This window comes from Thunnus albacares, chromosome 5 (assembly GCF_914725855.1).
Source record: "Thunnus albacares chromosome 5, fThuAlb1.1, whole genome shotgun sequence".
Classification (NCBI taxonomy): domain Eukaryota; kingdom Metazoa; phylum Chordata; class Actinopteri; order Scombriformes; family Scombridae; genus Thunnus; species Thunnus albacares.
Genome location: NC_058110.1, coordinates 27,915,487 through 27,927,613, shown reverse-complemented (window position 1 = coordinate 27,927,613; position 12,127 = coordinate 27,915,487). Strand labels below are relative to the sequence as shown.

General features: G+C 42.5%; 1 protein-coding gene across 1 annotated transcript in view; it reads right to left on the bottom strand.

Annotated features, from left to right (window-relative positions):
* Positions 1–325: 325 nt before the first annotated feature.
* The window catches only part of plxna2 (plexin A2), a 169,628-nt gene continuing 157,826 nt past the window's right edge, over positions 326–12,127 (bottom strand). Inside the window, exons 27-32 of the mRNA XM_044351917.1 lie at positions 11,688–11,787; positions 8,791–8,981; positions 8,505–8,674; positions 8,100–8,312; positions 7,630–7,780; positions 326–4,357 (exon numbers count right to left, since the gene is read on the bottom strand). Coding sequence (XP_044207852.1) covers positions 4,262–4,357; positions 7,630–7,780; positions 8,100–8,312; positions 8,505–8,674; positions 8,791–8,981; positions 11,688–11,787 — 921 coding nt within the window. The 3' untranslated portion in view covers positions 326–4,261. The remainder of the gene's footprint in view (positions 4,358–7,629; positions 7,781–8,099; positions 8,313–8,504; positions 8,675–8,790; positions 8,982–11,687; positions 11,788–12,127) is intronic.

The following is a 12,127-nucleotide window of genomic DNA, read 5'->3' as shown; positions in this document are numbered from 1 at the left end:
TGCATGTTACAGCCGTGGGTTATTCTGTTAGCCGCTACTCAGGAAGCGAGCGGGGAAACGCAGGATCTCAGGATGAACCCGGGGCTACGGGGGGATAGAGGAGAGAGATGGCCTGTGTCTCCATGGCGCCCACATACTGTAGGAGTTTGGGGAAGTGCCAGACAGTGGGTAAAATTGGCATCACCACAGGAGATACAGCAAAGCCTACATGGACCGGTCGGAGTGCCAGCTACATGTTGTGGTTCTTACTGACAGAAAGATTTATGATTCTCTCTTTTTTCTATTTGCATGAGTTGTGATGTCAACAATAAGACATGAGTACAGATTTCAGATTTATGCAATTTTTAACCAGCAAAGTTTATTTATATATAACAACAGTACAAAGTGAATCCTTGGCTTGCAAAATAGGTGTGCTTCATATTTACAATAGGTACACGATAATATATTATCATAACAAAACAAAGCAAATAAAAAACAAGAGAACAACCTTTTTTTAAATACTTTAAGTTTCTTACAATTTTCACAACACTTTTATAAAATAACAAGAACAGACAGCCATTATTATTATCATCATCATCATCATCGTCATCATCATCATCATCATTGTCAGTAATTACTATTTTACAGAACTCCAGTGTCTACAAAGGGTTTGTTTACGATGTGTTTAAAATGGAAGGATACTCATTTTATACTTGGTGATATTCTGACTTGAGAATAATACATTGATCTGGATTTCAGTTCCTCTGTCTGACGCCATGAAGCAAGCAAAAAAAAAAATGCTGAGTAAATGTTTGTTTTTTTTTGTGTAAGGAATGACACGTGCCAGTCAAAACCACAACACCATCTCTTCGGCAACACGTTACACAGAGAGCAAAAAAAGTGCACTAAAGCATCTTCAATTAGCAATCAGCTCGAGCTGAAATGAGGTTGTGTACATGAGCATCTATCCATATCTCACACAACTGGCAGTCAAATGGGATTCTGCGCTGCAGAAAGAGTAAACAAACTTTCCTCTCTTTCAGTTTAAACTGAATTAAAAAAAAGCTTCCAAGCGACGTGTGTACAGCATGGAAACAAAATCTCTTTTACAAAAAAAGGTGCATTCAGCTGTGATTTAAGACGTGTACAAATGGGGCTTTCAGGAGGAATCGCAGTTAGACTAATGACGGCGCAGATCGATATGGAATACCAGGCAGAACTAAAGCATGGATTAAAAACGCATGCAGAAATCTCACACAAAACAAAGGAAACATCCTGATATATATGATCTCTGACAGAAAAATCAAAGCCACTCTCAAATCATTTGCGTGCCTCTGATTATGTTCATCACAATTCTGAATACAGGGGGGAGCTCATTTAAGAGATGGAAGGACTCTATACATACATTTCATCCCTTGGAGAAGGAAAAGGCATTTAGGTCCTGTTAAAATGATAAAAAGCATTACTCCATACAAGCAATGTGAGGTATGAGGAGGATACAATTCTATTTGCTGAAATAGGGAAGACACCTTAATCAAAAGGAAGAAGCTTTATGTTTTGTGTATGCACTATATATGTGCGTCATTGTGTACCTATCGATATTTATTAGGAGGTTAGGGAGCGCAAAGGTGCTTTTTTTTAGATGATGGAACAAATTACAACTACTCTTTCCCACTTCTGCCCCTACTGGCCGGACACAGTAATAGCATGTCAATCATCACCTCATCCTGCATTTCTCCTTGCCTGTTAGTTTGATGTTTTTTTTTTTTTTTTTCTTTCCATCTCCTGATCACACTGTGCACACAACTGACTGAGATCAAAGAGCAGCTTCAAAGCCGGAGCAGGAAACTAGAGCTAAAGGGGTTCTCTCTCTTTCCACCTCTCCCTCTCTCCTCATTTCTCGACACTTCTCTTCAAACAGCTCAGGCGAGCCGAGTGCTGAGTGAGGCAATGTCTGCCTGAGCCAGGCCGTACCCTCTTCACCTTTCCTTTTGCTTTATCTCGCTAAGACAGTTCTCAGCAGAGTGCCTGGACCAGGTATCACTGAAAAAACCATTGGGCTCCGAAGCACTGAAAGGACCGTGCCCGAGTCGAGGACTAATAAGATCAGGAACACTAAGCAGGTGGGTATCTAAGGCCACAGAGAAAAGAAGCACCTTTCACCCACTACTGGTGTTTGTCATGCTCTCAACACACACAATTGCAGTATACTGTACAAACCTTTAATACTTTAATACCTAATTTCAAGTACTTGATGTAAACAACAAGCAAACATATATCTCGGAAGAAAATGAAATCACCTATCCGGAGGACAGAATCTACAGTTTGTTGTCATCCAGCTAGAAGGTTGGAAGGTTACATCACCCTTTTAGCTTGTGACTGTTTGGTTTAAGTCAAGAGAAGCTTAGTATTTCTCATCCACATCATATGAAACAAACTTGTGAAACATGTTTTATGTCTGTGTTTTTTTTTATTTATTTCTTCCCCATTCCCAGATCTCTTTTCTCCGACTTATGTTTCGTACCTTTCACGAGTTAAAAAACTCACCGTTCCAGTTATGCAAACTTTCAACGGCTCCACACTCCCGTTCGAGAGCTTTGCTCCCTCTGTAAAGCATGAACCGATTTTGACACATTAGTGAACAATTTGAAACAAACAGGATCTTTTGGCACTTGGTCAAACTAGACCCACGCAGCTAGGCTTCTTATTGTCTGTGTGAAGACATCGGTGGTGGTGGTCGGTTAACATCTCCCATAAGCTAACATCTCAGCAAGCCAACTAGAGCTGGCATGACTCGTTGGCACTTGATAAAATCAACAGTGGACCCTTTAAAACACATCTGATGTGTGATACCATGCATGCAAAGTACACATTAAGTTGATCAAATCCCCAAAGAGATACAAACAGTGGTTATATAATGGAGAGTTTTAGCCTACAGCAACCAATTGCTCTTGTCAGGTCTCTACTAACTGGTAGCTGTACATACGTTACTGTATGAGCAGTGGAGTCACAGCGGTGACGGCCACAATGCAGATGATACACACTCTCCTCTAGCTGATTTAGGATAAATAACATTTGGGAAGCAGTTGGAGGGGCTGGGGGCCAGGACAGACAAATGGAGCTGTTCACTTGACGAGCTACTGCAAATATCTACGGAACTCAGTTCAACTGAGCCCCCTTTTGTTTGCAAAAACTCAAACAAACATACAAACAAACAAACAAATAATAAAAAAAAAACATTTGTACATTCACATACACTGATTGGCAAGTATCCCGGTACATACACAGATGACCTAACTGCTGAAGAAATCCTTGGACACCAGAGTGATGCTTATTTAAGGTCATCTCCTAAATACACTATAGACTTCATCTTCGTCATCCTCAGTTTAGGTGCAAGCATGCTGGCTGAACTGTGACCACCACGAGTGGAGTTCCATTGACTCTTAGATGATGAGCACAAGTTTCATGTTTTCCTGTACACTTCTGATTGGATAAAGAGCAGAGGTTTTGTCCGTGTCATGTGGAGCATCAGTCCGAGGAGGGAAGGAGTGAGAGAAGACATGGACCATGGCCTGTTTTCACTACCACACTACTCTGATGTAGCGTTACACTCTTTATGTCTTTATACAACGACATTTACGGGATCCCGGGTGGATATATCGACTGCAACTCATATTATTCAAATGTACAAGTACAAAAATAAAATCTGAACGCGAACTCAGCTGTCCAACATGAGATCTGCTCCTCTGCTTCTCGCCTTTTTTGTCTCCGTTTCACACTCATATGTGAGTTTCTGACTGAGAATAAATCAGTTTCTCCATATGCTCTCACAGTCTTGCAGGAGTCTTCTTCAGTATGACACAAACACACACACACACACACACACACACGCACACGCACACACACACCCCATACAATTTCCTGTCAAGCTGAGAGAAAATATCCTTTGAGAAAACAAACAAACAAACAAAAAAATAAATACAAGCCATGTTGTTGCCTTCTCTGCTGATGTTCCTTCCTTATGCCATTATGAGCTCCAGCTGCAGGTACTCTGTCTCAGTCTGTGGGCCCTTAGCTGGCACCATAATGGAAGGAGGTGGGAGAATTAAAAACTAAAGCAGTTATATATGTCTGTCCGGCTGTGGATACAGAGGTCCCAGGTCTGGTTCGTGGTTGCGGCTCCCACGATGAGAGGTAAGTAATGCAGGACCTTTCGGTGGTCCGGTAGAGACTGTGGTCCTCTGTCTCTCTCTTTCACTCTCTCTTTCAGTAGGGGTCACTCTCAGCTTTCCAGGGACATGGCAGAGATGAGCTGCTCCACCTTGTAGGCCAACCTCTGCTTCCTCGCCTGTTCATCCTGCTCCAGGGCCGCTGTGATCTGTTCAGAGGAAAAAAAAAAACTGTGGTCAAACACCAGCTGTGAAAAGAATTAGATCTAATACTATTTAATAGAAATTGCTAAGTATCTTCTTTGTTTTTCAAACCCTGTCACGAACATATTTCTTTAAGGAGTAGAGTATTTTTAGGTTTCTATATGGACATCACATGAAAGAAAGAGAAAAAAAATTACATCACTGCCTTTTGTCTTTGACAACATCAAGAAATATTTGTGTATTAGCCTTCCCCTTTTTATCTTCTGAGCCCTATCTTGTAAATTGGGCATTTGTCAAGCTGGGTTCAAAAGGGATGCAGACAGGCTCTCCTCTCTGTTCTCTCATCTGGTGTCTGCCTTGTCAGGATGAATCTATGTCAGGGTGACATTAACATGTATGGCAAAGAACTTTAATATGAATAAAAAAAAAGGTAAAAAAAAAAATAATGCCACGCTGTTATCACTGCTGATGCGGATCTCTGTATCCACATACTGCAGCACTTTTTTCAACATACTGGTTTCTGGTTTGGAGATTATCACGTGAGCACCGTTTGATAATGTTGCTGGACTGTACGTCCATGTGTGATCAACTGAGATCTATTTCCCATTAAAAAACAATAAACTCAACCGCAATGTTTGACTCAATAATTGATAATTCAAACAAAATAATTTATTGACCCCTAATGGGCAATATGTAATTTAAAATATTCTGAGGTAAGAGATGAATAATGAATCAATATGAGAAAAAAACATCATCATTCATTGTCTTTGGTTGTTACACACATATTCAGAGTCACTCAGAGGCTACTTCAACAAAAGCGGGAAAATATATGAAAAATATTTGATGTATTATGTATCTGTTTTGTCAACCAAACTCTCAAGTTATCCACTGCTGTAAAAAAACACTCACTACTATATTTATTTTTGCACTTTCAGACATTTAAGGTCATTCATATAAGGTGTATCATGTGTCAAGTGTCAGGAATGTGCCAAAATCTTTATTTCCTTCTCTGCAGTGAATCAGAACCACTCTATTAGTTTTTATGGGTTTTGGTGGGTTGATAGCTCCGCCAACCTTGACACAGTTAAAGATGAATTTTTTTGCATAGCATGGCAAACCCGTGTTTGCCGCCTGTCCTGTTGTAGAACACAGTATCTGTCTGCCCACCTACCATCTTCCACTCATCTGCTTAAGTGCTCTTAAAAGCTGGCAGCTACAGGCGGAGCATTTCCTCCTCCTCATCGGGCCCCGATAGCAATCCATTATTAATCTGTAGCAAGGTATGCAGGTGCAGCTCCCACTGCCATCTCGCAAATCCATTTAAGTAGGCTGCAGCTCTGGCCTGGTTAGCCTGACACACAGCCTTTTGTTAAAGGCTGAGCAACCGTTAACGGTGCTAGATGAGGTTTTTTTTACGCGCTGCATTCTGGGAGACAGCAGATACTGCGGGAGTGATGGGGTGCACGTGGTAGAGCGTATGTGTGCAAAATGAGTGTGTTTGCATACGTCTCTATGAATGTGTGCATCAGACAGTTACAACTGCAGAGGCAGCAAAAGCCAGTGTATGAGATTCATGGAGAGCAAAGGGGAAGCTGACTGGATAATGGGTAAAAAGAGGAGGAATGTAAAGGAAGGAGGGAGGAAGAAAGTAAGAGATAGAGGGAGAGAGATACTGTGGTCCAACATAAAGGTCAGGCTAATGCTTCCCAGAGGAGGAGCTGACATTAGAAGCAGAATGTCTCCATAAATGCTCTCTCTCGCTCTTCCCTCTCTATCTTCTATGCTTCCTGTGATCTGACAGCGTGTGCATGTATGTGTGTGTGTGTGTGTGTGTTGCCTATGATTCTGCTCATGAGAGCCCTATATAACAGATAGCCCACTCTAACTCAGCACGGGCGAAAGGACAGAGCAGCATGCTGAGAGCCTGTAGACATTCACTTTCTACTGTACAGATCAGACACACTGCCTTGTTAAGCTCAGGTCTCACTAGACCTGTGGGCATTGGGGAAGTCTACTGAAGACTCTGAACTGACCTCACTAACCTTTGCCAGTTATGAAGAGTCTGAGAACACCAAGGGCAAAATATACGTACATTAAAGCGTGGGGCAAATTTGCGGCACGCCTTTCGTTCAATTTGCGCTTGCAATCTGCCAGTAATTAGCGCCTGATTGACTAAGGCAGCAGCTCATTATGCAATCAGCGCCTGGGACTGCCCTCTAGGTAAAATTTGCAAGTGAAGGAGCTCGGTATGTAGTGCGGTGGAGGGATTTTTCTGAGATCACCAAGCTCAGGAAAGAAAGGATACTGTCTTGATACTGTGTGGAAATACTAATGAAATGATGTTGTTGTGATATTTAATAACGGCACAGTTCAACACCTTACAAAAACTGTCTATTACACAATAAATTATGATAAAAAAGAAATATATACTAGAGAGAGAGAAAGAGAGACAACAGGGCAGAGTGGAGAAGCAGCTCCATTAGTCTACAGTGTCTCACTAAAGGTTAATATTAAAGTTTAATGAGCAAAAACCACAACTGCCCATTTTGTTTGGTGAGTGTTGTCCAGACCTAAAGAAGTCAAATTATCCAAAATTTTACAAAAATAGCAGAAAAATACATTTATAGAAAAAATGAATACAAATTTGTGTGGCAGACCTTTGTTTTTCTTCTTTCCTAACAAGTTAATCATCTCACAACCCTTTTCTTTATCTCAGGCCTGAGCCCCAAGTTGGGAACCACTACAAACTACCTCACTGTATATAATGTAGTTAAAACTAGTCCACCTTGACCAGCTACAGCAGTAAAATGCTGCATAAACACTGATGCATCAGTAGTAAAAATTTACTAATGTCATATATAATATTTATTAGTACATTTTGCTAATAGTTTTGTATTTCTACTTCTACTTCCTCCACCACTGTGTGTACACCTGCATGAATATGATTGGATGTTACAGGCCTCACAGCTTTGAACGAGCCAGTGATGGTCAAGTATGAATAAAACAGCTGATGTCGATCAGCTATTACAAGCGCCTGAACTAACGCTATGCTTCATTAATTCCTGCAGAACGCGCGCTCAACCGCATTTATCACATCTTCCTGATCCTCCGTCATATATTGGTATAAAAGAGAGAGGCGCGCTGAACCGCTGACACGCAGACTGCTCTTCTGATTTCACGCAAACTGGCGTTGATAAATAACACGCACAACGCCAGGCGCAGAACGCATCAGGACGACTCTGCTCGTGTGAGGTGTGTATGTGCAAATACCACTAACCTCCTCACTGTACTTGCTGACGTAGGAGTAGATCTCATTGAGAGCGCTGAGCATGTTGAACTCTGTGGAGTGGAGTCTGGCCTGTTCTGCCAAATAGGCATTCATGTCCTGGTCACTAATGGCTGGCAGCCGGTTGATGTCAGCGTAGTACCTAGGGACGCAGAGAGGGGGCAACACTTGGCATCACTCACAGAGACTCACTGAATCAATGTAAAAGCTCAACTGAGATTTAAATTATTTTTATAGTCAAATTTATGAGCCATAATATCACTTTCACTAACATTGCACACTTGCTAACAGTCATTCACAAAAGGCTTTTACAGAATCAGGTTGAGAAGTGTAGGAAGAAGAAGAAAGAGAATTATGAATCAATTTCCCCCAAAATCTCCATTTCTATTGTAAGAGGATACAAAAAAAGACATGACAGAAGGGATCAGAATGGTGCATAAAGCGACTGCATCAGCTCCTACCTCTCTACCCAGCTCTTGTAATTTGGGATATCTTTAGCGTAGAGCAGCTTATTGGATGGGGAGTCTTTGCCCAGGCGGTGTTCTGAAGTGGAGCAAGAATCCATAAAGGTCTGAGCTACTACAGACAGACAGGCGTCCGTGATGCTGCTCTTATGGATGTCAAACACGAACTGCGGGTTCTTGATCACGTTCACCCAGAAACGCAATGGAAGGCTGGAAGACGGAGACAAAGAGAATGAGTAAGAGACAGAGAGAAGTAAGCTCGTGTCACGTCGAATTCTCTGACAGAAAGCAACTTGAGTTTACTTTACAAGACTAAAAATAGATCTATCATGTGACAGTAGTTTTGCCACGGTGTAAAGACCCACTTGATATCAGTTTTGTTTCCGCAAACACGGTCCTTACCAGTTGCTTTTCCACGTGTGACGCACGTCTGTGTCGTGAATGCCGTGTTTGTCGGCCTGCTCGTCCAGGAAATCAAACATGTACTTGATGGCCAGGGGAAGAGTGCTCCCTCGGTGCACCGTGCTGAACAACGTTTCAAACAGATCGTCGACAAATTTTTGTAGCGTTCCCTGAGAGAAGAAGGAGATTACACTGAGATTAGCAATTCATAAGCGAGTATGTGCTGATGCCTGTACAGATACAGATGTGCTGACACGTAGAAATGTCCAGGAGAATGTTGATGTACCTTGGTAGCTAGCAGCCTGGTCAGATAAATCTCTGAAACCATCTTGCTACCGCGGTCTCCTTCCTTCTGGTCTCCATGTTCGTGGTTTTTCACCAGATGCCACACCTTAACGCCGCTCTCTAGATCAGGGGTGATCATGGGAGCTCGTGAACGCAGGCTGTCGGGACTGCCCGTGTAGCGGAATGAGGAGTCTGTCCGGGGAGGAATAAAATAAATACAGAGTTATCACTGGGCCTAAATGACTGTGATTACAAAAGGTTCCCCTTAGGTGCAGCATCATGTAAATTAAGCATACACTCACACCTACAACAGCACATACCGCGCACACAGCCGCTCTCGTTTCTCATTACTATCTCTCCTTTGTAACTCATTACAAAGCCAAATCCTCTGTGCTCCTCCCGCTCTAAGCCGTGCTGTAAAGAAATTGTGGTGGTGGATAATTTCATAGAACGGCAAAGTAATGAAAGGGAGGGGAAGGTGTGGTGCTTTGCGTCGACACGTGGTGACTCTGTTGAAACTAAAAAACCCAAATGATACACAAGACCTTGCCATCCGTTGGTCTTATTACATACAGGGAGCTGAAAAGTATTTACAAAAAGCTACATATTTGTTTCCTGCTTTATCTCTCTTTGATGAATCATTTAATTATTGTTTTTTTTTTAAAATTCCTGTTTACTTCACTTATTCATTCTCCTCTCCTTCTCCCTGCTTACATAATCTCTGCCTCACATGAGCGAGACATGGTTTTGCGCCTGGCTCCTCTTAAAAGCGCTCATAATTGGCTGCTCCCTGCCACATTGTGCCGACGCCATGTTGAAATGTCCCTGTCACCCTCTAATCAATGCATCAAAAGATCCCTAATTTGTTAAGCACTGAAGGCACCCTCCGTCATCCATACATCATCCTCGTCTCTGCTCTCGCTTTCCTGCCTTCTTGCTCTTCACTCAATTGGAATGATGCTGGTTTCGGTTCCCCTAATTAGCCGGCATCTACTCCAGGCAGTGGGCTCTCTAGAGATTCAGGATCTGAGCATCTCAATGAGGATCTCTCTCACCTGGCTTCAAAGGCCGAGCCGAACAACAAAGCCTTTTGCTGCCAATACAGCCACTTACACCTTTCAAATAAGACCAACCTGCGCTTCTGGAGTGGCCACTAGGGACTAAGGCCTGAGTAGATGGAGCGTTGAATATATGTGCCTGTGTGCAGGGTGGATTGAGGTCCCAAATCCCATCTTAATCCAGTTACTGGTTTTTACTGCTCTGCTCCTCCCTCGTCCCCTCCATCTCCCCAGCACCCTCAGCCTTTTCCCCAACTCTCCTAGCGCTACGCAGTGACCCAGAACCCCCGTTTTGCTGCAGTTCCCAGCTTCTGAACACAGCCAGACAGTAGGGGAGTGTGTTCAGGCTGATTTTAAGGCTAGAGGGGGGGGTGCCGGTGGTGTAAATTGAGTCAAGATGCTAAGTGTTGAACGTTAAATTGGTATGAATCCATCAGCAGGTGTCGAGGTGCAGCTGTGCCTGCTGTGCCAACCCATGATTGATGAGGGACGGGCTCATGCCAGCAGAGCTTCTGCTTTCTATGCCATGCACATCTAACTCCAGTGCCTGAGCACCCGCAAAGAAAAAAACAAGCGAAAAGTAAGAGAAGAGTGCAAGAGAGTACATCCTCTCTAGTCTAAGATGATATTTGAGTAATTCCATGTAACCACTATCTAGGTTTAAAACTCAATGTGTCAGAAAGCAGAGGGGAAATTAAGCTTTGATATTAAAATAACAACATAATACAGAGAGGGGTTCTTCCCTTTTGTTTGTTTTGTTGTTAGTTATGTGTGTTTACTTTGCTTCAGTCATCCATCATCTTCCCGTCTCTCCCCACAACCTTTGTGTTGTTTTGTTTAAAAGAGAGTAATGACTGAGTGCTCTGCAATCTTCTAAAGGTCGTCATAGACAGTCTTCATCAGTTCTGTTGGGAATGTCACTCCACACATCATTTGAAAGTATATAAAGATAAAGGTCTTTTTATGTGAGAGGTATCCACTGTTTCCATCACATGTAAATAAGGAACGTAATTGTTTAGAGGAACACGGATGCTGTGACATAGCTCCTTTTCTGTGTTTAAAAGCAGTATTCGCTTTCTAGCCGCAGTCCTGATAATTGGCCATGCTCACTTATCTTTTTCTGTTTGTGTGAAGTATCATTCACACAGAATAATTAGCAATCACAAGTTGCCTGGTGCTGCTGTGTGAGTCTGGCAAAGGACCAAAATTGGCACCCAGTAGCACAAAATACAAGCATGTCTTGAATTATTTGCATTCATGAGTGTACATGTATTGCATGTATGCATGATTGTGCAAGTGTGCATTAAACTGGCAGCCCACTAGGTCCTGCATGTAATGCCATCTTCATTATAATATTATGGTTTTAAAAACAAACAACCTTCCATTGGCTACACATTCCCCTCATTTTTTTTTTTATCTCTTTCTCTTTCTATTCTTTGCATTTTTGTATCATCCAACAGAGTTTGGGCCTGAACTGCAAAGCAAACTGAAGCACACACAGTTGGAGTGTGAAAAAGGCTGAAGAAAAAACCTCTGCAGCAAAAAAAAAGAGAAGATCCAAACAGAGCTGACCGTTGCATTGGGGGGAGGGAGTGGATTTGGCTTTGTTCATATCTGAAACAACTAATATAGAAACAGCTTTGATGTGCCTGTGCGGCAACAAGAGCTACATTTAAAACAGCATGGAATTAACTGTTGATTAACTATTGAATAGGCATGCAGATACATCCGTGATTGCCTGATATATACAGTATGCTGTATGGCATTTGTGCAATCAGTGTAATCAAAGTCAAGGCTGCAAACAAGGGTTTGAAAAGAACAATCAGGTCTACTGACTCACCATATCTGCTGATGGAGGTGCGTGATATGCTGGCTGAGGAAGGGATGTTGTATGACGAGGTCTGTTTGGGCACCAAAGCCACCACGCAGCGGTCCGACACCTGTGCGAAGAGACACATATTGTGATCATTTTCATATTTTAAGGTTTTTCATTGACCTGCATGTATGAAAAAGCCTTCATGGTCCATCATTCTCTAAAACGCCCAGATGTATTCATGCAAAATACTCTCACAAATATGTTATAGTAAAGACACGACTACACGAGGGAATGTAAGGACCTGAATGAATAATCCAATGAGCAAAACATGTCCCAAACTCCTCCACAACCCATCCTTTCCTGTCATGTCTCCCCGCTGTTCCCTACCACAGCCCTGTGGCATTTCTTTCCCCGCAGAACAGATTGCTGTGGCTGCATGATGGCTGTACTCAACATGACTGTCA